This window comes from Phycodurus eques, chromosome 10, assembly GCF_024500275.1.
Source record: "Phycodurus eques isolate BA_2022a chromosome 10, UOR_Pequ_1.1, whole genome shotgun sequence".
Lineage (NCBI taxonomy): Eukaryota > Metazoa > Chordata > Actinopteri > Syngnathiformes > Syngnathidae > Phycodurus > Phycodurus eques.
The window spans coordinates 17,459,450-17,484,843 of record NC_084534.1 but is presented as its reverse complement, the minus strand read 5'-3'; the positions used below and the strand labels follow the sequence as shown (position 1 = coordinate 17,484,843).

Sequence of the window (25,394 nt, the reverse complement as noted above, 5' to 3'; positions counted from 1 at the left end):
TACATAGAACGTTAATATTTACAGTTTAGTTTTATTGCAATAGTTGTCATTTAAACACACATACTCATTAACACACACACACACGAACACACACACACAGGCTGCACTTTTGGAAACCACAAAGAAAATCTCCTTTAACATTTAAATAGTTTTTCTATTTTAGTGACTTTTTCAAAATGTGTAATCATTATGAGTCTTATTTTGTAATGATATATCAGTATAATAAGCAATATTAAATAAAATGTAGATTATAGATTGGAACCTCGCATATTTGCGGTTCGGCACCCACAGATTCACCTATTTGCGGATTTTTTTTCAAATATTTCTTCAGTTTTGGGGGCGGGGGGCAATCCCCATTTTTCATAGAAAACGCTTATTGCCGGTATATTCCCCCTTATTCAAGATTTTTGGAGGTTAAAAAATATTTTTTTCAATGCAATTATAATGGACATCTATTATTTGTGGATTTCCGCTATTCGGGGTTGGGCCCGGTCCCGATTCTCCACGTATAGCAAGGGTCCACTGTATAATATATTAAATAATTTATTTTATGTAATGTAGATATAATAAGTATCGTATAATAAACTTTTGGGAAATAAAATATACATACAAGTTTGTAATTGTATTTGATTTTATTTTCAAACTATTTAATATTTCTATTATATTTACATCAAGAAAAAAACTCCCTTATTATGAAGCATGTGCCAAATATGGTTCCTCGCCCATGTTCCAATGCGTGTTGTCTTTTGTCATCAATTTCAACTATTTTTCTTTCCCTGTGTATTCTAACAGGAAGTCTTTCTGCTACCGTCGCCTACAGTACCTAAGCTCCAAATATCAAATGCACATCCTCCTAAATGAGATGAAGGAGCTGGCAGCCCAGAAGAAAGTTCCTCACAGAGACTTTTACAACATACGCAAAGTAAGATCCACCAAACAGTCCTGGCTCATCTACAATAACCAAATTTGAACCAAATTACTTAAGTTCTGCCAAAATCTAGAAATTGTCATTTAGATATTGAACTCATTACATGTGAATGTGACTCTAGGTAGACACGCACATACACGCATCCTCCTGCATGAACCAGAAGCACCTGCTGCGCTTCATCAAGAGGGCCATGAAGAAATACCCTGAGGAGATTGTTCACATTGAGCGCGGTCGGGGTCAAACCCTCAAGGAGGTGTTCGAGACTATGAATCTGACGGCCTTCGACCTGAGCGTGGACACGCTAGACATGCATGCGGTGAGAAATAGGAGCAAGGAGGACCAAATATTCAAACTGTGAGAGGAAGTACTGTGCTGTGTTGATTAGTTCACTTATTTTTATTTATTATTTTTTTTATTTTTTTTCAAGGACCGCAACACGTTCCATCGCTTTGACAAGTTCAATGCCAAATACAACCCCATTGGAGAATCCATCCTCAGAGAGATATTCATCAAGACTGACAACCACGTTGAGGGGAAATACTTTGCACACATAGTCAAGGTTTGGAAGAGGACTCATAGGGCCTGATTTACTTGAGGTTTGCGCGTTTGATTGCACACACAAACAGATGTGGAAGTTGATCTACAAACAGGGCGTACCCAGGATTGTGTCTGCCAAACACGCTAAATTACTACATAGTGCATTTTACATGTTGTGGGATTCCCGTTTATGCAAATGGATACATTTAGGAGACGCAAAGTGATTTATCAAACCTGAGACAAATTACGATGGGGAAGGTGCAAACCGGCACACACAGTGGTGCCAGCATAGTACAAGCAAAATGAGAGGCGACAGGGAGAATTTTTTTGGAAACACTTTTTGAAATGCCAGAAAACAGAAATTATCCTAACAAATCCTCTATTCAGCAATGTAATTTTGAGAGATTCTGAATGATCTAAGGGCTGGCCGGCTTGGAGCGAGTCACAAGAAGGAGTCATGCCACACCGCCTATAAAAAACTCCTTTCAACTCTGCATTTTGTTGTGTCTGGGTCATTTCAGCGCAGGGTGACAATTGGTGTTGGCCTCTCCTAAATCAGTTTTTCAGGTGTGTTGTCTGAAGTTTTAAATGCAGCATTACAGAGGATGGTCAAATACCTAATTCACACGCACTCGGCGTGATTCAGATTCAGGCAACTTTATTGATCCTGGTGCAGGCAATTCGTTTACAGCTTCCTGGTCCAAGTGCACATTCAGCCTCAACAGACAAACAGAATAAACGTTGTACAGGAGTTACAGTACAGTTGCGAGAAGTGCATGAATAAGAACAAAGAAATTAGAACAATACAACACAATAAAAAGCCACATCATGTAAAAGATTACAAGAAAAGTGATTCATTTAAAAAGAGGGGTTCTAGTGTTGAGCAGCCTAATGGCAGAAGGAAGGAAGGACTTTTAATATCTGTTTGTCCTCATTAGGGTCACAGTGACGTTGGCTAGAGGGCATCAGGACAAATTCTGTGGAAACAAAGTTCTTTTACTGCTCATTTTTATGGCAAGTGAGTTAACAAAAACATGGGTTTTTTTTTTTTGCTGTTGCCGGTTTCCCCAAAATTATTGGAGTGATAGATTTATTTTCTGTAACTCTGTAATATGTTTCGACTCTTCCATTAACGCTTCCAGTTTCTCACTTCAAACTACATTTTGCGTATGCAGTGCTCTTCCAAATGTTCCATGGCGAAAGCTGTCAGAGCTACTGTACTGTACCTAAAGCACAAAACCCTCTTTGAAATGTAAGTACTGTGGTTTCCACGACTTTTACACCTGATGCCAACAGCACGCGCAATCTGTTAGTGTGAATATTACATTTAGCGTCCGGTATTTGGGATCCTAGTAAATTAGGCCCATAGACTTTTAAGACTTTAAATTTGGACACTATCATCAAACAGTTACAAAAATAATTTATTTTTGTTCTTGCAGGAGGTTATGGCCGACCTTGAGGAGAGCAAGTACCAAAACTCCGAGCTGCGACTATCCATCTACGGTCGCTCCAGAGATGAATGGGACAAGCTGGCCCAGTGGGCTGTCAAACACCGGGTGTATTCAGATAACGTGCGCTGGCTTATCCAGGTGCCCCGCCTATTGTAAGTAACACTTTAATCACAGAAAAACCCATTCCAGTTGGTTTGGATCTAGATCAAGGTGTCGTTTATCTATCTACTGTAGGAAAATGACAGATTTGGTGCTGATCCCCTTTAGAGTTGGCGGAGGTCTATGCTCTAGTAAATGCCATTTTAATTTTAGTTGTGGATATGCTCATCCATCCATCCATCCATCCATTTTCTGTACCGCTTATCCTCACTAGGGTCAAGGGCTTGCTGGAGTCCTATCCCATCTATCTTCAGGCGAGAGGCAGGCTCCACTCTGAACTGGTTGCCAGCCAATCACAGGGCACATAGAAACAAACAACCATTCACACTCACATTCACACCTACGGGCAATTTAGAGTCTTCAATTAACCTATCACGCATGTTTTGGGGAAGGGGGAGGAAACCGGACTACGCAGCGAAAACCCACGCAGGGACGGGGAGAACATGCAAACCCCACACAGGCGATTTGTACCCCGGTCCTCAGAACTGTGAGGCAGATGTCCTAACCAGTCGTCCACCATGCCATCTGGATATGCTCAGTCTAGTTTAACAAAGTTGAGTCTACATACACATTCAAACTTTTTGAAATTATTAGGAATTATTTTTTTATGCCACAGCCAAACCCAGCTGAATTTTACTGAGAAATAAGGTCAATTCAAGTGTCGAATTTGTATTTGTTTCAGATATTACTAGCTGTGATTCACGAATATTTTTTTTTCCTAAATGAATTTTTTAAAGCTTCATGATAACTTCTTGCCCTGAAAATGACTGGCGACCAGTGCAGGGTGTTGTCCGTCTTTCGCCCGAAGTCAGCTGGGATAGGCTCCAGCGCCCCGCAACCCTAACCAGGATAAGCGGTATTGAGGATGGATGGATGATAACTTCTTAAATTCTTTAATGGAAATCACAATAAAAATTGATCACCCATGTCAAAGTGAGTTAGGACACATTTCACTTGCGACTGTTATTGTTACTTTTATGTCGTGTATAATAATGACTTGAGTATAAATTCATAATGCAGCATAGTGGCCTAATTGTAAGCATGTCTGCCTTACAGTCTTGATGTTCTGGGTTCAAATTTTGTGTCGACCCTCCTATGTGGAGTATTCCTGTTTTACACATCCCTGTGTGAATATTCTCTGGGTACTCTTGCTTCCTCCCACATGCCAAAAACATGCATCTTAGGTCCATGGCAGACTCTAAATTGTAAAAGTGTGAATGCGAGTGTGAATGGTTATTTGTCTCCATTTGCCCTGCGATTGACTGGCGACCAATTCAGGCGGCTCTCGACCAGTTAGCTGGGACTGGCTCCAGCTCACCAACAAATGCTATAGAAAAGGATGGCTGGATAAACACGTGATGAAGAAATAAATCTCCATGAAACAATTATAAAACAGGTCTTCCGTTCTTCTCACAATTATTTTATTTCCACAGTGATGTGTATCACACAAAGAAGCAGCTGGCTAATTTCCAGGAGATGCTGGAGAATATCTTCCTGCCACTGTTTGAAGTCACCATCAACCCTCAGAGTCATCCTGATCTCCATCTCTTCCTGGAGCACGTGAGCATCCATTCCGAATTTCTTGCCATGACTCGCACCTGGCCAGATTAAAAGTCGTGGGACATTTGTTGTCGTACAGGTGGTGGGCTTCGACAGCGTGGATGATGAGTCCAAACCTGAGCACCACATTTTCAATCTGGACAGTCCTCTGCCAGCCAACTGGAGAGAGGAGGACAACCCGCCCTACTCTTACTACCTCTATTACACTTATGCTAATATCACAGTGCTCAACCACCTACGAAGGTCACATGCTTCCATGCTGCAGTTAATCCACAGACAACGTAACCATAAGAAACAATGTAGTAACAATATATTTTTAAAAATCTGTCTAAAACAGGAGGCGAGGCTTTCATACATTTGTGCTGCGACCTCACTGTGGGGAAGCTGGGCCAATCCACCACCTGGTGTCAGGGTTCATGTTGTCAGAGAACATCTCCCATGGTCTGCTGCTCAGAAAGGTCAGCACACCACTTATCTTATGTTGTACTATCCATCCACTGGTATCAATTATCAATGCTGTCACTGTTCCATGAAAAAAAAGCTAAATTTTCTGTTTTGTTGAAGCTCTATAGAATGTACTCATCCATTTTCTGTCATCACTGTGTATATTCCAGTGATACATACTTTCACTCAATTGGTCCAAAAATTATTTACCAAGTAAGACTAAGGAATCTTTGTTCATCTGTCTATGCTCGCTACGTATAGTAATAGGCTTCCTTCTACGTGATGGTAGAAGTTACAATTAACCAAGTTATGGTTAATAACGCCGATGTATATCAATCAGTTGCTATTCATACTACAGAATAAGAGCCTTGTGTTCAACGAAACAGGCCCAAATTTTACACGGAGCAAGTGAATTTGTGAGTACAGTGAGACAAGATTATCACCATTATTTCATTACTTTTTTTGTATGCAATGAGATTTTTCCTAACGTGAAATATGTGTATAAATACTGTATATATGAAAACAAAATTCTGCCTAGAAAAAGGACAAAATGAAAAAGGACAATATGAGTATGCTTCAGGTATGTTCACATACTTTTAATACAATACGGCTCACGAGCAGGCAATAAAATGTTATGTAGCCTAGCAAGCGACCAGTAGCACGAACGGTTGGACGTAAACATGCCGCCGTTCTGTCGAATCATGCTCTAAAGTTTCGGTGTGGGTGAAGTAATTTAATTAAAAACAAAGTCATTTAATTACAGCAAGTTAGCGCTCATTATTTCTGTCATGTAATGTTGGTTTGACCTGACTTATTAAAATACACGATCTGACTAGAGCAGTGATTTCCAACCTTTATGGAGCCAAGGAACATATTTTACAATTGAAAAATCTCACGGCACACCAACAAACAAAAATGTCACAAAAATTGGATCCATTAATTACTGTATGTACTTCCTGCCATCTAATAGAAGACCATTCATTTGTTCTGTCTGTCACTATGCCTCACTGGCATAAATAGAGGAACAATGATACATTATTTGTTGTAAATAAAATGTTTTGAGCAATTAATGTGCACAAGTATATACAGTAAATGAACAGATTATTTAAATAGACACATTCCTCCATCTTGTGATTGGATCGGTGATCAGTTATCGTTTTTTTTTAAACTCGCTGATCGGCCCCAAAAATCCTGATCGTGTAAAGCCTACTTATTACAGGTGGGTGTGGAACTCACCCTCTGCGATAAACAGGAGATAAAGCAAATGCTCACTCTCACTTCTATTAGCAAATGTCTTTGGCATTTTCCCCTCAGGCCCCTGTGCTGCAGTATTTGTACTACCTGGCCCAGATCGGCATCGCCATGTCCCCACTAAGCAACAACAGCCTGTTCCTGAGCTACCACCGCAATCCGCTGCCAGAGTACCTGTCAAGAGGCCTCATGGTCTCCCTGTCCACTGACGACCCCCTCCAATTCCACTTCACCAAGGTCAGCGCAAGGACGCTTCATCTGTCGAATGAGTACCGTTTGCATAACACAGTAAATGGTCACAAGTAGTGAGCAGTGTGTGTGTATGTGTGTGTGTGTGTGTGTGTGTGTCCAGGAGCCTCTCATGGAGGAGTACAGCATTGCTACTCAAGTGTGGAAGCTGAGTTCCTGTGACATGTGCGAGCTGGCAAGAAACAGTGTTCTCATGAGTGGCTTTTCTCACAAGGTAAACTGCTTTCTTGATTTGAAGCAAGTGATGAGTTTGTTTTTTACTCGTCTTTAATCGTGCAAAGTTAGGGATGTATCAGTGGCGATACACAACGGCTGTACAGTACCCTGTACTTTTAAAAATGCTCTGAATAATACACACAATACTAGAAGAGCAGCCTAACATATACTTCCTGGATAGGAGCATGACAGCCGTGTGGAGAGCAATACTTAAAGGACATGGTTAACAACACTTTTAGGTGATTGCAAATTATGTTCCGCAAAATGGATGCTACATTGCGACACTGCACTTTGAGCAAAGAGAAGTAAGCGATAATGTGATCAATTATCACAAAAGCTGTCCTGTCAATTTTGTTGAGAACGTGTGTTTTTTTTAAGAAGCAGTCTTGTATTTCTTTTTACTTAAATTATTTTGTTGTTAACAGACAGTGATAACATGGCATCCTATGTGTATATCTCTACTGTATTTCATTGCATAATTTTCCTTTGTGTTCAAACTGCGACACCAGTCTCAGATGCTGATGGTGTAACCGTGAGCAAAAATATTGCAGTATCACAGTATTGCAATTACAGTTCTAAAATGTATTATTTTGAAATGTTTGTTAAACAAACACTAATGGGCAAAGTACTGGAAAACAGTCAAATGTTTGCATGTAATTCATAGCTTTATTGTTTCAAGCCTCAAGGGACCAAAAAATAAGTTATTTGATTCATTATATATATTTTTTAATTAATATGCAGATTAATTGGTTTATTCTGCCAAATATCAGCATCGGCGTAAAGAAATACATATTGGTCGGGTCTTAATTGGTACATGCCTAGTCTGAATAGAACAGTGGTATGAATTGCACCAACATGCACTCATACTCCATTAGGTACACCTGCGCAATTTAATATAATCCAACACAAGAACTGTATCAAACAATTTTGTCTTTAAATGTAAATAATAATGCTTGTTACAACAGAGTACATCACTGTAAAAATCCATCATTCTTCGACCGCTTCAAGACATAACAAGCACACAATTGAAGCTCAAATCAAATTGTCTATGACTGACAAGTGATAGCATCCCCCATGTTGTCTCCCCAGGCCAAAAGCTACTGGTTGGGCCCAACCTATTACAAAGAGGGCCCGGAGAGCAACGACATCCGCCGCACCAACCTCCCCGACATCCGGGTGGCGTACCGCAGCGAGACGCTCTCCGAGGAGCTGCATCTCATCACCCACGCCGTGCGCACCGAGGAGCTGGAGACCATCAGCGAGGAGGACTCCCTGTGCATGGGTCCTCTGCCCAGGTGCTGCTGAACCCCCAAGTCAAAAAAACGCACACGATCATCATCCGTCATGTCGCGTGGCACCAGAGGTTGTCGTAAGGAGCTAGTCCTGCCTGCGCACTTCAAACCCTCACGCACACGGCGTCATGAAGGTCGGCTAGGGTACTGACATCCATCCACTTATCCATCCACCCATCCATCCATCCACGTGTACACATTGTGACGCATCTTTAAGCGGAGTTCATTGATGAATGTTGGATCGACTGCAAAAGCAAATGTTTGCGGCACAAAGCACAGCGACAAGCGCGATTCCGATTATTCCTTCGTGCTTCTGGCAGAATTCTGCAAACATTCCACGAGGAGCGAGTAAGAGAATGATGACGTTCTTGTGGAGTCCCATAAATCTGACGTGCATTCAAGTAGCAGCAGGAGAGCTTCTTTGCCTCGTTGTGGCCTTGAAGAACGCTCCCTCCACACTCATTCCTTATTGGCCGCACAGACCTGAAGGTTTAAAAAAAATATATTACTATTATTATTATTATCGTTGTTGTTCCTTTGCATGCATCGCACTGTACATAAGCACCAAGAGTTCACAGTGCCTTGTTCATTCTTCTTTATGCAGCACTAGCTGCATCTAGAATCGATTGTTATAACAAGAGTGTAACTGAAGGGGATTTGTTTTATTTTTATTTGCATGCCTGCATGTTGATTAAATGAGTTATATAAAGCAAGCTGTAATGTAAGGCAAGGTGCCCACCAACCAGCCAGAGAGTTTGCATATATATATATATATATACTACGATTCAAAAGTTTGAGCTCACTTATAAATTTTATTTTTGAAAAAGAAAAGCATAGTTTTTTTTTCAATCAAAATAACAATCAGAAATACAGACATTGTTCAATCTAGACATTGTTAATGTGGGGGAAAAAACGGTTTTCTTTTTAAAATATCTTTCTACGTTTCACCACACTTTTAAATGGTATGTCTTGTTTTTTTTTATCTGCTCATTGACCATGTATGAGCACACCATGCCGGGTCATGGTTCGGACTGTTGCTTGCTTCTTGTAGCGATTCAAACTTGACATCCCACACCTCAACAGGTTTCACCTGTTGAGCGCCGTCTAACCTCACATCCCATCATGTCCACAATCTCATTCAGGCCACCTAACATCTATGTGAAGGATTTAAAAGCATGTACAGTGTTGCCTTGAGATACGAGTGATCTGATTTAAGATTTTTTTTTTTAGATATGAGCTGTCGTAGCCTTTTTTTTTTTGTATATGCTTTGACTTGGGAGCAAAATGTAATGTATGGGGACAGTGAACTCAGCAGATAGCGAACAATTCTTCAAAAAGAGGCTTCAAGCTGTTTAATGCCACTACCAGTATTAGTTCACTGTCAAGCCCAACATAAAGCAAAGACAATTATTGTATATTTAAACAACCACATAGCTTTGCCTTAAGTCCATTATTTTAATGCTAAGAAACAATGCAAAACGCCACAGACAGGCTAACGGATAGCGTCTATTTGGCGGTGTTATAATGCTTTACGGGTATTTGAATACAGTGCATCAACACAGTCAGACAATATAACAATACTCACATGTTACTGTACCCAGTGGCCAAGTCATGCACACCAGAAGGAGCCGCAAAGAATTGATCATGATCCACACATTTTTGTATTCTTTATATTCCGTTTAGTTATGTAATTACTGGATGGTTTTATAAAGTACAATAGTAAAGAATTCTATTTTCCTTATTAAAAACACATTACAACATTTTGGGTTGGATTTTGGATCAGATTAATGGCATTTTCATTTGTTTCTATGAAGAAAGATGATTTAAGATACCAGAGTGAGTTACAAACCTGGTCACAGAACAAAATAAACTTGTATCTCAAGGCAAGTGTGTACAGCATTGCCACTCTATTCGCGGGACTGAGACCCACCATGCGAGTAACCCAAACCTAATATCGTTACTTGATTAATTATTTCTGTGTGGGGAAAAAAAACATAAGAAAAGAATCCAAAATTATAAAAATGTCCATTTCTCTAAATAAAGTTCCTTTAATAAACGCGTAACACCCATGGCCAGGGTAGGAGGGAATACACATTCATCAGCCACTTCATTAGGTACACATTTCCTATAAACGTTCTGTTAATTCAATACCCCTCCGACAGTGTTAATAAAAAACGATCATTATTCGCAGAGGAAAAACTCGTAATGTAGCTCTTGCATTAGATCTTATTAGATTGCGCAAGTGTGCCTAACGATGTGACCAGTGAGTAATTTTTGCCTGCCTTCGTCTCGTCATTTCTCCTCATTTTGTCATTTAGCTGATATGCTAAGCTAAAGGGATGCACTTATGTGCTGTGATGACACTGCTACGTACGTTATATCCAAAAAGTATTTTTGAAAGGGTAGTGATTTTTGTATTCATATTACTCTGATTATGTGACTGTTTAACGTTGTGTTGCTGCTTGGTCATTGTGGACTTGTGTTGACCTTTGTAATTGCTGAAGAAATTTTTGTGTCGCTTGTTTTATGACCCAGCAGATACGTTCTCTTACAGTGGCGCAAACGGCCAACAGGGGCTGCGTTTTCCTTCCCCCTCCCGCATGTTTTCTTAGCTCCGTCAAGAGTTCGTCTGCGCCTCTCTTGTTTAAGGTTTACTTCATTACACCAGTACTTTCAGACATTTTTGGAGTCAAAGCACATATTTTACATTTGAAAAATTGTCACCGTACACCACCAAGCAAAAATGTCACAAAAAGTGTATACACAGGTTAATGATGTATCTTCTGCCATCTAGTGGAAGATCATTCAATTGTTCTGCCTGTCACTATAAGTTGCTGACTTAGATAGTTGAACAAAGATACATTATTTGTAGTGTAGAAATAATTTTCAGACCACTTGAGTCAATTGGATAATTTTTGACGGCACACCTGATAATCTCTCATGGCACACTGGTTGGGAATCACAGCAGTACACCAATAAAGATAAATACAAAAAATAGAAAAATAATGGAACATGTTTTTAAACAATATTTTTGGCTGCCTATGAATGTCTTATTTTAATAAGTCCAGTTTTGCTTCGTCAGTTAACTTAAAATAGCTTAATAGTCAGTCTACCAGTAGGTGGCGCCATAGATGCATGGTCCACTTCTTTTACACAATCTATTACTAATCAAATTCGCACTTTCTTTTTACTTCCTGTCTAGTAATTGTTACATTTGCATTTAAAGGCAACATTTAGTCACGTTAATCACACACTGTGGCATACATGCTAATGTATCGACTCTTGAGTATAAACTAGTTGAGGCTAATGCAGATTCCACCAGTGTTGGACATCAAAGGGAGGAAAACATTTTTCTATGTCTGAAAAATATCCATCCATCCAGTTTTCATTTTAAGGCAATTTGTGATCTATTCCATCCAGTGTTCACGATATGAAGAATTTGTGAGCTAATCAGCTGTTTTGTTTCTTGCACAAAAAGGCTACATTCATCTTCACACAGAGTCTGCAGTTTAAAAAATAAGTCGTGAACTTTTTTTAAACGATTGATGGGCAAAATCTAAGTAAATAAACAGTATGACAATAAATTAATATACAAGGGGGTGCAGTTGTAAGAGTCACACCAAGTTCTTTTTTATTGTTTTAATATTTCTTACGGTCAATTGAATGGCCCAACTTAATCACCAGGATTCCCCCAAATGGATGTCTTCTTTTGGGGTGTTGTCAAACAAAGTATGTTTCAGAAAATAACCACACACTGTTGTTGGATGATGTTGATAAATTCACGAGAAGCACGACAAGGAATTGCCAACAATAAAGACCTCAGTGCAGGATTGACTATATGCTATAAGCTATTCTTTTTATTATAAAAACTATTCCTACGTTTGCACCCCTTGGTATAGATATATTTTGTCATCAGCCACTCCACTTTTAATGTAATGCTTTTTAATATGCACAAGTCCTCCTATAGTTGCATTCATTTCTCTCGTCACATTACATAGATGACAGTACAAGAAATATTCATGTTGAATATAAAACAGTTATTTCTACGCTTTTTGTTAATCAAGTATTCCAATGCCTTTGTTATTTCTGCATACTGTATGAGCTTGTAGCTAGATCAGCTCACAACAGATTCACAAGTCTTTGATGAGAGTTAACATGTTATGCCTGAGCAGTTACAATAAAGCACGTTTATTCATGATGTATTAGTGTGACTGGTATCGTTTTTATTTCTGGGATACGTCACATAGCATTTTATACTTTCCTCTCAAGCATTTTCCTTGTGACTGAAACTTGGTTTTCATCCACCAGATGTTTCTAAAGTTTACCTTTTTGTTGTTAAAAGCTATACTGCACAGTATTCGAAATCGGCTTTTTGTGTGCTGCTTGTATCTAATTTTCTGCACAAATAACTTGGCATTTTGTTTTACGATTTTAAAAGTGCTCGTTTTCATTTCCAACCCAACCCAAGCCAAGACTGAACTGCGAACACAGTCCGTTCTGGTCAATATAGTTCCACTTATGTATTAAATAGACACTGACAAAACCGATCGAGAATACGACGGCTAACCCAACTTAATCTACCTCTTAATACTGCCTCTATCACGTCCATCAATATTCTACAAAATCGCAATACAATAGCAAGCAAATATGCCACTTGCGTCCTCTGGACCAGTTCAGAGTCAATATTTATCTTATAACATGACAATAACCTCAAAGAAATAAAATAAACCATACTCACCAGAGATGCTGATTATTAAATGAATTAATGTCTGCATATTGCAACAGGCGTGTTTTGCTGCTCGAATTTGGCTGTAACAGTTTTTCTCTGACCAACCAATAATAATTGGATGGAAAAATGCTGACAGAATTGTGAGGCAAAGTTGAACTCTTATTGGTAGAAAAACACTCCCATTGCTAATATAGTTTTAAATTACGTGAGCCAGAACTTATTCGGAAGGCCCTGGTCAGACTGGATTGACATAGCAACACATAGAGGCTGAAATCTAATTGCACCAAAAAAAAAAAAAAGCCCCGAAATTAAGAGAATAGACAGGTGGGAATAAATTATATCATTGAATGAAATTTAGATTGTAAAGTGAACCAGCAGAATATAAACATATACTGTACATTATGAGGAAAATGGTAGCATGGTGGCCAATGCAGCATGTCTGTGTCACATCGCCACGGTTTTTGTTGTTCAAATCTCAGCTCCGGCCTTCCTGGATTTCTCTGGGTACCCAGGAATTGAATTGACTCGTCCATGGGTGTGAATGTGAGAGTTGTTGCTGTTGTTAAATTGATGTTTTTGTGAGTGTGCCAATCAAAAGCTAGCATTACTATCTTTGTAAATGCTGAATTTTGAAGCTCAGTGAGTGTATAATAACGTAAAAATGCCAGTGATTTGTTACATATGCATAAATATGTGTCATAGCTAATGCGAAAAGTGCCAATGTAAAAATGACAGCAGTTTGTCTGTCGTGAGCTTAAGCCTCTGGGGATGTTCTCTCCATGACCGCTCTCCGCCTCAGTTTGCAGCCTATGGTTGCGAGGGAAACAGAAGTAACATCGTAAACGCCACACGTAGTATTTGTCTGTAGGTGGTCTCCATGGAAACAGATGGAACAATTGTCACTCACAGCGAGGGCTGCGGAGCGGACAGCTTGTAATTGGAAGAAGACCCTCCCGCCTTCTTCTGGACACACCGTCTTCAGTTCCTCTCGGGTCATGCTCAGGAGCATGGAGCCGCTCAGCACGCCCAGACAGCGCACCGTGCTGCGAGAACAGAAAAAGAACAACGAGACCAAAGTGTGAGCACCACAGTCGGGCTAAAGTCAACAAAGACCTGTAGAATTCACAAGAACAATGTCGCATAAAAGGGGAGTTTTAAATATAAAAAAAAAAAGAAGAAAAAAAATCACTTTTTGTCATTTTTGTTCAAACTGTCATAATGATCTGACATTAGTAAATGATAAATACGCGCAGAGAGAGAAAAATCAGCTGTCTCTGATCTTGTCCCATCTTGTGCATATAATTGAATTTGAGAAACCACCACGCCCAAGGAAAAACTTTCGCGGTGTCAATCATTTGTCGTGGTTTCTATTATTTACATTTTCTCGCATCTGCTGACAAATTATGACTGCCGTTTTTTTACAGTTTGCTGCCCCGTTCTCGTCAGAGTGCACGAATCGGACACGTGCTAGGGTCTCATTCGATTGTGCAGGTGTACCTATTATTGTTCTGTGTGTAGTGCTGTACTTACATCTTTGTGAAGCCCATGTGTTCAAGCCAGGCTTTCACCTCTGCTGGTTTGGACTTCTTGCTTAAGACAGGAGAGCCTCCAGTGGGCTGAGGAAGGAAAGAGAGGATCTAAAGATCTTCATCAAAACAATGACGATTATCAGGAGCAATTATGAAATATAATGACACGGGTTTCCACACAGAACATTTTAGATAAGGGGCAATAATTTTAACTGCCCCCGCGCCCGCGCTCTAGCCACACGCCCAGTCCGTAAAAGCAAACACAATGCAGCTCAGCCTCTGGCAGCTTTCAGCCTTTCACAAGCTCTTCAGATAAACAAAAAAAAAAGCAATAACAAACACTATTCGTGGTTTTATAGTATAAAAATGTACTGGTTGAACTGTTACGTAATGAAACATTGCACGCCTGCAGCGTTCCTTTCCTAAGAAGAAGACAAACTATTGATTTGCTTTCCTAAAAAGAAAAGATTTAAGCTGTTGACGTTTCATTTGATACAGAGTTTCGGGTGATTCGTTCCCTAGACATTTGCTTTAACATATAAGACGACAGACAATTGTTCCTTATGTCAGAAAGAGTTATAATACAGTAAGTACAAATGCAATGTAATAAGTTGTAAGGTGGCGTAGCAGTCACCGCGTCATCAGCTTCTTCTTCATCTTCAACAGTGAGGACATTGTTGGGGACGAAACCTTCTTCCCCTCTGCTGTTCCTCACTTTCCACCACTCCTTGGTCACGTCCAGCAGCTACAGGATGCATAGCTCTTACATTATCTTTATTGTTATTTGAATTTTGTCTTTGAAACGGATTGGACGACGTGTCACCTCCACGACTTCGCCTTTCCTGATACTCAGCTCTCTGTCGTTCCTCGAGATGAAGTCGTGCGTGACGCGCATGCGACGCAGCTTCCTCTCCTGCGGCCTGGAAAAAAGGGACCAAAATGTGAATTAAAGCTGCAATGAACGGCAGGCCATTGCTCTTCCCTCAAATACAGAGATCTTCAAAACAACAAAGATGTCAGACTCCCTTGACATGGATAACCTCTTACTTTGTTTATTAGCAAAACCCTTCAATTCTCCTTAAACAAACGTCAGTGATTTCCATGTCATGATACCAATAGCAAACCATTTCACATCGCCAGCATTTTTTTAAATGATGCCCTGTGGGTCCACACATGTTGCACATGCCAGAAAGCGCCACTACCCACATCCCTATTGGGGGCCTGTGAAAGAATCCTATATAAACATTTACTGTAATTATGACTGGCATTATTGCAGTTGTAGTATAGGTTCTGATCTGACTCACGCACAAATTTGATTCAATATTCATATTCGCATAAGGGAGGGCGTGTGTGAAAAAAGGCGTTCCCCGTAAATATAAAATCTCCTATATTAATCGTTTAAACCATAAATATACCACGAGCTATAATCCCCAAACAGTTTATTTTAAAGCATTCCCCTTAAAAACAAATGGCTTTCAGATTATTTGCTACAGAAAAGAAGACTCTCCGTAACAACCCAGGCTAAAATTAAACTTAAACATTCAAAGCTCGTCCCTCAGTCAAGATGTATCACTTTTGACATACGTTCTTGGACCAATTGTACTACTGTCCTATTTATACAAGGCTTTGTCACCATCTTGTGGCATCTTCGGGCATTTCAGAACGAGCGCAAATAATGTGGGTGAGTTTCTCAGCGAATAATGAAGAATAGACGATAAAAAAACACAAATAGGCGATTTTGCAAATTGTACTGTATATATTTGTAAGCTTGCACCTTGACATTGCAGGTATCCTTGCAGGTTGTGTTACTGGAGCACGAGGTGCCGGCGTGGTCTTGGTTGTGGTCTACACAAAGAAAGAAAATGTCCTCTTGCTGTTTTCTTCGATTTGTTTTTTTTTCTAGTCCACTAAGAGAGGACGTATGAGGACTCACCTTGCTGGGCGGGGGCTGTCGAACCTCTAGCGCCCTCACCGGGGTCTCCGCGGCGGCTGCGGGGGCCTCCCTCAGCTCAGGAGGCTGCCAGCCGTCAAAGAACTCCAGAGTGTATGTTGGGATGTCCTCGTCATCCTCGGGCCATTTGGTGCTGCGCAAAGGCAAGAAGCACTTTGAGGTGCCCCTATAATGACTGGCCATTATATTAGGTACACTTGCACAATCGAATGGGATCCCGTACAAGAGAAGAGATGTAATTGTAACAAAGCTCTTGTTAGTTATTTTCAAAACTGACATCTTGTCAGTTTTGTTGCTATCTAGCTTGATTTATGAACACAATTAGACACTTTTTTTTTTTTTTTTACCTTAAAATTACCCCACAAAATGCAATTCTGACATTTTTGATTTTACAATTGTAGAAAGGAGTATTTTAAAAATGCAAGAATTCAATCATGATGTTTTTATAAAAAACAAATGTGAAAAAAACTAATTCTCGATAAAAATGAATTGTAAACTTGTGATCCTAAAGTTAAAAAAATAAAATAAATACGTGAATGAAGTTGAATATTGCAAAAAAGATTGCAATATTACAACCAGAATAAAGTCACAATTTTATGAAAATTAAGTTGTAAGACCAGGGAGGGGGGGGGGGGGGAAACATAATTGTATGATATTAAAGTTGCAACATAACAACAAATAAATTGTAATTTTGCAAGAGTAAGTTGTGACATATGAATAAAATGAATTAGACATTAGAAAAGTGCATTTAAAAAACAAACATTTTTAACATTATCGAAAGTATTCCCAAAAATGATACTACAACAATGAAGTCATATTATTCTAGGAAAAAAGTTCTACTGTTACAAAAAAGTGATATTTCCCCCCACCCGCCCAGGAAAACAAGTCATAATCTTATGACACTAATGTCATATTTGTTTTTGAAAAAGTCATAAACGTAAGTGAATAAAGTCAGAATATTGCAAGAAAAGTTTACAATATTTACGACCAGAATAAAGTTGTAATATGAGGAGGAAACACTCATTGTATGATAAAAATAAAAATGGGTAAAGTTATAATATTATGATTATAAATGTATAAACTGTGTTAAGATAAGGACAGGTATGGGTGTTGTCAAGACTGAAGCATAGGTGACACAAACAATTAAGTCATTGGCACGTCATTTGAAATGTTTTTTTCCTTTCCACTGCTGTCAAGGCTAATCAAAAAAGGGTCAAAAGTCAAGATGCTGCAAACCGCATTGAAGAATATTTTGAAAGTACCGATAATATACCATTGGTTTAATATGTCTCCTCCTACCTGGGGATATTCCAGGCGTCTCCCAAAGACTGCCACAGCTGGTCCTCCTCTGCGGACACCTCCTCGCTCATGAGACAGATGCACTGAGGAGTCAGCAGGGGCGCCACGATGCTCGGGGGCACGTCTTCAGAGCAATGAGATACCACCTGGTGAGCGGAGGTGACCGGTCACAGCATTAGGTACACCTCAGTGACGTGCGGTCAGGGTAGGCAAGTGGGGCAGAGCCTCACTGCCACCTGGTGGCCTTTCCTTTCCACCGCATGTGAATAGTAAAAAAAAACCTTATGATTACATTGAATTGTTTTATTTATTTATTTGAGTTTCTATGGTCCGTCCGTGCTTTACCTTGATTTTATTTTTCAATCCAATAGTTTCAATGATTTCATCTTTAAAATAACAGAATTTTCATATTTCCCCTTCAAATGCATAGGAAGCGCAGCTACGAGTCACGTCGAGTCATCCCTCCCATGATCGCTTCAAGAGACCACGCACACGTCCATTCAGGCAGGCTGTGATTGGTGCGTGGCTTCACACAAGAGACATTGGCGTTTCCTCACTACATCGCCAATAATATACGTTCTATCACATGTACTGCACTTACTGACGTTTAACAGACTGTCTAATATATTTAATGAAAGTGTGTGACATTTAGTCTTTCTTATCGACCAGAAAAGCCACTAAAAGTTCACAGTGGAGTCTGGTATGTACGGTGTGGCAGTGTTGAGTTGAGCTTCATCGAGCTCCAGACAGTCGCGTAACGTAGTCAGTGTCTCACCAATCATGAACCTAACCGCACGTCACTGGTACACACCCGTCCGTGCTCTCCGAGGAGATTTGCAGAGACGATTAGAAATGGTTATTTTTGTACAAATGGATGAAATGGCGTTGAAGTGAAATGCTGTCGAATGAATTAGAAATGTAGAAAATGTAGAACGTGAGAGCCACAATTACGAGCGTTTGAAATGTTGAACATTTGGATGTCAGGATGATTTAAATATGTTGGGAAATGTTGAATTTGAGGTGAATTTTGTTCCATCTATTAATTTGAATGGTTTTGTCTCTAGTACAAATGTGGAATTCCCAGGATGTCCTCAATGAAAGGAATATTTTGACGTTGGAATGGTCTTTGGCAGGCGCGTTTGCGAGGTTTGAGGAAAAACACTACAGAAAAGAAATGGACTGATGATTTCAATATTTTCGTGTGATGTTTTTGGTTGTGAAACTTACAAATCCTAACGCAGAGAACAAGGAGTGCACAAATTCGGACACACCCGGGTTATCGATCTCTCCCCTCAGCGGCACCTGTAGACACGAAAACTTGTTTTAAATGCATTTAATAAAGAAAAACAAAAGGTTTTTTTGTGTGTGTGTGTGTGTGTGTGTGTGTGAGGAAAGTCAAAATAAGTAAGAGAATAGTGTTAACACACACCAGAAGGTTGAAACCGTATTTGATCTTTTGAAGACACTCCGCAAACTCCAGCGTTGGCGGCATCCCGGCCATGACTGACAACCAACCAAGATGGAGTTGAGGTATATTTGAACATGCAATTAAGTTGTACTCTGCAATTGAAGCTGAGCTACTTTTGGATAAGTTTCAATGTCTGCATTCACATGCCTTTTCCTTTTTTCTTTTTCTTCTTTTTCTTGGCACTTCTCGCCACTGCAGCGGCCAGCTTTCCCATGAAGATCTCAATGTCACCGACGATGTGATTTAAGATGTCCTGCAGAGGGAGAATGGAAAGATGATCAACAATGACCAAAGTAATTAAAAGCACCAATTTTTAGGATTTATGAACGACTCCGCTCGATACGGACTCGGTATTCAGGAGATTTGATTTAGACTTGAACTGCTACTTGACAAGTCTTGCCTGTTTACATTTCGTATTGTTTACATTTCAATGAAGTCTCACTTCACTAATCAGTTCAGACTGACAGCTTGAACAAATATGGAATATTTTTTGCTCAAATTACACCCTCCTTGACTTACTTATATGTGACTTACTATACTACCTGCAGTTCACACTGTAATGTTTATCGAATCCATTTTTTTACACACCACGTTCCTGTCCAGCTCTGTGTAAGGTCCCGGAGGATGGAACGGTTCTTCTTTGTTGGGGGCTTTCGCCTCCTCCTCCTCGTCATCGTCATCGTCATCCACATCCTTCAGAGCTACAACCAGGTCAGTGTCCTCTACGTGGGCAACCAAAACCAGGCTTAAACAAACACCCTGTTATTATTGTCGATGCAGCGTCTTAATAGGCTCACCGTTGTAATCGGGAGGGGCCCACTCGGGGGGTTTCTCTTCAGGTTCAACTTGACTTGGGGTCGTCGCTTTTTCATGTGCTGCACTGCAACGTCAAACGTGTCAAAGTTCATTTAAATTCTCAGCGGGTTGATGCTCGTCGTTGTTGTTCCTACCTTAAACATGCTTGTGAGAGACCCCGTTGGACGTAATCAGCCTGAAAGCAAGACATGAGATTTCATTTCCGGGCTCACTTCACGGTGTGTAAAGCAGTTGTTCGGAAACTTTATAAAACAAGTAGCACCTCAACAATATACGTAGCTCTCCAGGTACCACCTTCGTGACCAACATTAAAAAAAACTGTAGCCTTCTAAGTAAGAGCTGATCAAAAATGAGGCAGAGGTTTTCTTTTTAAAATGTAATTTGTATTTAATATTATGGTCATTGAAATATTATGCAGTTTGGACTGTAACACTGTGCCTAAAAATGTGAAAATAAAACATCCATCCATCCATCCATCCATTTTCAACACCGCTTATCCTGGTTAGGGTCGCGGGACGCTGGAGCCTATCCCAGCTGACTTCGGGCGAAAGGCGGACTACAGCCTGAACTGGTCGCCAGTCAGTCACAGGGCACATATAGACACGGACGACCATTCGCACTCTCATTTACACCGTCACTGAGTGGGAACTGAACCCACGCTGCCTGCACCAAAGTCAGGCGAGTGCACCACTACACCATCAGTGACTGAAAAGAAAACAACTTTTCCAAAATAAAGATTTAATTAAAATGAATTGCACATAATGCAAATTGTACTTACATTTTTAAATACAAACAGGTATTCAAGATTAAATGCGATGAATTTTACTCCAAAGTTAAATACAACTGAACTGTACTTGAAAGTAAGAAACGTACTCTACATAAAAAGTAAAACAATGAAATAAAATGTCCTGTATGGGCAGCTACAAGCGTCATCCTAAAATGTCTGACTGTATTTCATGCTTTAAATGTTGCACATTTTATTTGTAATTAATTCAGTGATTCTTTTGCGTACCACCAGAGAGAGCCCTCGTACCGCATATTGCAAATCGGCGTCATAAAGGGCTTTTCTCACCCTGACGTCCTCGCAGTGGAACAGGAAGATGCTCGTGGTGTGTTTCCTGCTGGGTTTGACTGTCACTGTCAGGAGCGAGTTGGACGCCGAAGTGTCCAATGCCGCCTTCAGCTCCAGAATGTCACACAGATGAATGGACTCCAGAACCTCCTGAGAGGAAGTCCAACGTTATTTAATGAGAATAAGAAGATTATTCTCATGGATGTCACTGACCTTATTATTATCATCCATACTGCACATCCATTTTCATTCAAGCTTGACCTCACTAGGGTGGACAAATATTTGTTCTTGTGGGCCTTATTTTATATTATTTATGTATTAATTATTATTATTATTGTTATTTATTAAATATGTATTGATTTACTTATTTTGTACGTGTATGAGTTTTCAAAAAGAAAAGTAAAAATGAGCTTGGAAAATATGTAAAATAGTTAATTTCAACAATCAACTCGTAATAATTTGAACCTTTACACTCTGTTTTACTAAAAAAAAGGTCCGTATTTTAATATTTCTAATGAACGTAATTGTAATCATACAAATATTGGTAAATGTATATGTAAAACACATTTTTTTTACAATGAATACATTAACCCCATGTTTCTCAAAGTGTGGTACGAGTACCGCCAGTTCCTTCCAGCGTTACGCGAACGAATCACCAAATCAAGTCTTCAAGCTGTGAATAGTGTTACAGTAGTTTCCATTTATTTGAATCCCGTATAGTTTGGTTGTATTTAACTTTTAAGCACAATACATTCTCATTTAATGTTTGACAAGTTTTATTTTGCAAACATTAAGATACAACTTTTATTCACAATACATTTCAATTGAATCATTATTTAATTAGTCGTTGTTTTACTGTATTTTCCTAAATTTAAGTGCAGTTTTAATGTTCACAAAGTGCATCATGTTACAGAGGCTGACAATACCTTTTTTTTCTACCTTTTAGGAATATTAATAGGTTCATTTTTGATGACTATTTTAATATTGTCATCATGGTACAGGTGGTACTTGATGTAAAACGTTTGAGAACCAGTGAATTAACCGATAATTTAATGAGATAAACATGAAAATAAATGCATTTTAGGTGTTAAAAACAACAATTATTCCGATGAGGTCCTTTCAGAAGAATAATTCTTACATGACTAAGGTTTCAGGATAGCATATGAATATGTATGAAGTGATGGGAAAAAAAAAGGTGTCACAAACGAAATGGAATGATCATTGCACATTGTTATCAGTGCGCATGGTCTGAGCTGATTCTTGGTCACCGCCCCTCACGTGTTGCCCTGCCCCCACGGCCTTCCCCATCCGCTCCCCCGTGGCAGAATTCTCCAGCTGCTAGTGACCCTAATGAAGACAAGCCCTCATGAAAATGAACGGCTTCCGCCAGAACGGGTGTGACTGACCTTGGTCTCCATGTCCGTGAGCAGCAGGTCGGGCCCGTTGACCTCCAGCAGCATGTTCTGGCCCCACACTCGGCCCATCTTGTCCAGTAGATTGAGCCTCTCCACACAGTCGGTGAGGCCTCGCAGCTCCTTGCCATCCAGGTCGCATGTGAGGAGATGCTGACACGGAACAAAAACAAAAGCAAGAACACAGTGTTAACCCCTTCGAGGCCTTGTTCGATTTGACGACACTTTCAGCTTGTTCGAGTCAGTTTTTGGCCATGTACAGACATGGTTTGTAATTTTAAAGATTGTATTATTTGTTTCGCTTCTTTTACTGCAGCAGTTTTTAACTAACATCATGGGTTTCGATTGGCCCAAAGTGGTCACGGTAGAGCCAAAAGGTACAATTTGACGTAAGCGGTGTATTATTGATGTATTTACAGAGCTGAAGTTGGAAATATCAAAATCAGACAAAAATCATCAACCTTGGAAAAGGTTCATTACTTTTGCATTAGTTCACCCCCCCCCAAAAAAAAAAGGAGCGAGGTGGACACAAATGTGCAGCACAGAGTCCGAAGGGTTTTAATTAAACATGACTCAGCACAAATGACGAATCATAGGACCTTACCTCCACTCTGTAATGGAAATACTTGATGGTCTTGTTCATGGAGGTGGCGTACTCCTTCCTTCGCACTGTTGAAACACGACGCGACGGCGCTGCGCTTCATCAAGCCGATCTGACGTCAGCTCAAATTGGACGGTGCGTTTACTTACGGTATATTGACTTTGCGTTGGGCCGCGACATACATGACACCTGTGACGACACCTCATCTGTGACCGAGTAGCCACTGTCACAACAAATGCAGCAAATGAGTTGAGGCCGGAGCTGGCTAAAGTATTCACACTCTGTGCTTAAGTGTACCGAACAAAAATATCAACATTTATTTTTGCTCCTGTTTTTCAAAAGCTGAACTTACAATATATTGTTCCCAAATCTGTCTAAATCTGTTTTTGAGCACTTCTCTCCTTTGCCAAAGTAATCCATCAACCTCACAGGTTTGACATATTAAGATGCTGATGAGACAGCGTGATTCCTGCACAGGTGTGCCTTAGGCTGCCCTCAACAACAGGCCACTCGACAACGTGTAGTTTACTGTGTGACACGTCGTAAAAGCCCCTTTACAGCTGCCATGTCTGCTTGGTCACACCAGATACTGGCTGGTTTTGTGTTGGTTGTTCTTCCTTCGGCATGCTGGTTTCTTACAAATGTGTACAGATCCTTTCACGAGTTTGTAGACAGTTGTAACAAAAGTTTAATTTATTATTATTATTATTATTTTTAAACTGCAAACGTCCCCGTTCATGTACTTAAGCACAAAAGTAAAAATGAATATTTACTGTCAACACTGCACCGGATCGCAAACTGACCGACAAAAAATGTGTTAAATTATCAAGTAAAGAACAGATACCTGGAAAATATATGAAGTACAACAAATGGTTAGTAAAATGACGCCATACTTGGACTGGATGGATCCTGCAAAACTCCCCAGTGGACTGTCACTCCTGTACATCCTCACACACACCCGCTGTGTCACATGAATTATGCCATAAAAAGAAAAGAAAAAGACTGCGGTTACTTTGCTTATCCCTGGAGGGAGCTTTACAACATTGCGCATGACATTTAGTTTTTCCCACCTTACTCTAAAACAGCCTTAACATAACAGATTAAAAATCCAAGGTTAATTTGTCAACCGACAAACTTAATTCGAATGGCCTTAAGAATAACGTTGAGTTATTTGCAACAGATCCAAAAGAAGAGAGAATGTGGAAAAGAAGGATATCAAAGCAAAGGTTCAATATCCAGTGGTCAACACTTTTATTACTTGCATTATTTTCAGGGAGCATTCAGCATCACGAAGTGCGCTAATGCGGATTTCGGTCAGCTCTTGTCGTTCTACTACATTGAGCAGGAATAAGGAACTTCAAACTGAATCCACCTTTTACAACCAAACTTGAGCTGGCTCACTGGGTTAAATCACAAATGAATCAAACTTTACAATCAACCACTAAATCTATTCATTTTCAATTTGACATCTTTATCAAACCATATCATTTTGGTGTTTCAAAGATTTATGTGTACAGTTGGCATGGGTGGATGGATAATAAGCATACAAGTCTGTGTTTCTTACACAACACATTAGGAGACCTTCGTAAAAATTGGCATTCCATTGGGGGAAAAAAAGAAAAAGTTGGATCACATTACTGTACGTTTATGCGCTTAAATGAAGCTCGGTAGAAGACTGGACGTCAATAACATAACTAAGGAAGTCTTTTTAGAATGATCTTACGGTTGTTAAAAGATGCACATTGGATTTCTGTACAGTGTATGCTACAACAAAACAAGTTTAGATAATTTGCAGCGTTCTTACCGTTTGTGTTGAATGGAATTTAACTGGTCCTTGAAGTAATATTTAAAATCCAGGCAAAATTCAAGTCGTAGTGCGAGCGAACACTTGAGACTGGCTCATAAAGACAGAGGACAAAGTCCCATGTCCATGATGACAAAGTAAATGTGTGGAAGGAGTAGGCTGCATCCCACCCGAGCAAAGGTCACCAGATATGAAAAACATATTGTGGCACTGCAAATGGTTAAACGTTGCCGTGGCGATAAAGGTTTGTGCGCGAGCAATTTGACAGGTCTATGTGATTTATTAGGATTCTGTGTGTGGAACTGACACTTCTCAAAATGACAAAACACACTGCAAATAATCACCGCCCGCATGTCAAAATACACTTGAAGGTCGACTAAAACACACCTGAAACATTATTTTCCCGGGGCGTGGATTACATATTGAAATTTCACCGCTCCCTTGGTGAAATATAAAGTGTAATGCGGACGGGATTTGAGAGGGCACAAACTGGCGGACTGCCTCCACAAAACCAGCCCATTTATTATCGTGTCACCACAAGAGGAATCACTCTGTTAAATATTAATTGAAGATTTTGCATAGTGATGTAATACACATATGATGCTGCGCATGCATGCATGCATACA

General features: G+C 39.9%; 2 protein-coding genes across 2 annotated transcripts in view; one reads left to right on the top strand and one right to left on the bottom strand.

Annotated features, from left to right (window-relative positions):
• LOC133408346 (AMP deaminase 2-like) overlaps nt 1-12,285 on the top strand; it is a 31,930-nt gene extending 19,645 nt beyond the window's left edge. Inside the window, 10 exon segments of the mRNA XM_061687128.1 lie at nt 793-922; nt 1,050-1,244; nt 1,356-1,487; nt 2,905-3,068; nt 4,509-4,635; nt 4,715-4,878; nt 4,973-5,093; nt 6,394-6,567; nt 6,683-6,793; nt 7,885-12,285. Coding sequence (XP_061543112.1) covers nt 793-922; nt 1,050-1,244; nt 1,356-1,487; nt 2,905-3,068; nt 4,509-4,635; nt 4,715-4,878; nt 4,973-5,093; nt 6,394-6,567; nt 6,683-6,793; nt 7,885-8,100 — 1,534 coding nt within the window. The 3' untranslated portion in view covers nt 8,101-12,285.
• A 1,285-nt stretch (nt 12,286-13,570) lies between these two features.
• Nucleotides 13,571-23,910, bottom strand: eps8l3a (EPS8 signaling adaptor L3a). The gene is made up of 19 exons (XM_061687480.1): nt 23,858-23,910; nt 23,114-23,187; nt 22,968-23,032; nt 22,358-22,516; nt 20,952-21,101; nt 20,014-20,054; nt 19,861-19,943; nt 19,652-19,785; nt 19,211-19,316; nt 19,025-19,098; nt 18,823-18,897; nt 17,596-17,741; nt 16,279-16,429; nt 16,120-16,190; nt 15,169-15,265; nt 14,980-15,090; nt 14,347-14,453; nt 13,720-13,859; nt 13,571-13,623 (listed from the first exon to the last, which is right to left on the bottom strand). Exons 1-19 carry the CDS (start codon nt 23,908-23,910, stop codon nt 13,571-13,573), a joined length of 1,890 nt encoding a protein of 629 aa, XP_061543464.1.
• Nucleotides 23,911-25,394: the final 1,484 nt, after the last annotated feature.

Excerpts from the sequence above, each read along its gene's own strand:
- eps8l3a (XM_061687480.1), bottom strand. The coding sequence starts at position 23,910 with ATGTACAGGAGTGACAGTCCACTGGGGAGTTTTGCAGGATCCATCCAG. Across the intron at positions 19,099-19,210 it reads GAAAAAGAAAAAAGGAAAAG|TCATGGCCGGGATGCCGCCA; the intron begins GCATGTGAATGC and ends GTTGGTTGTCAG. Across the intron at positions 13,860-14,346 it reads CACATGGGCTTCACAAAGAT|CACGGTGCGCTGTCTGGGCG; the intron begins GTAAGTACAGCA and ends CTGTTCTCGCAG.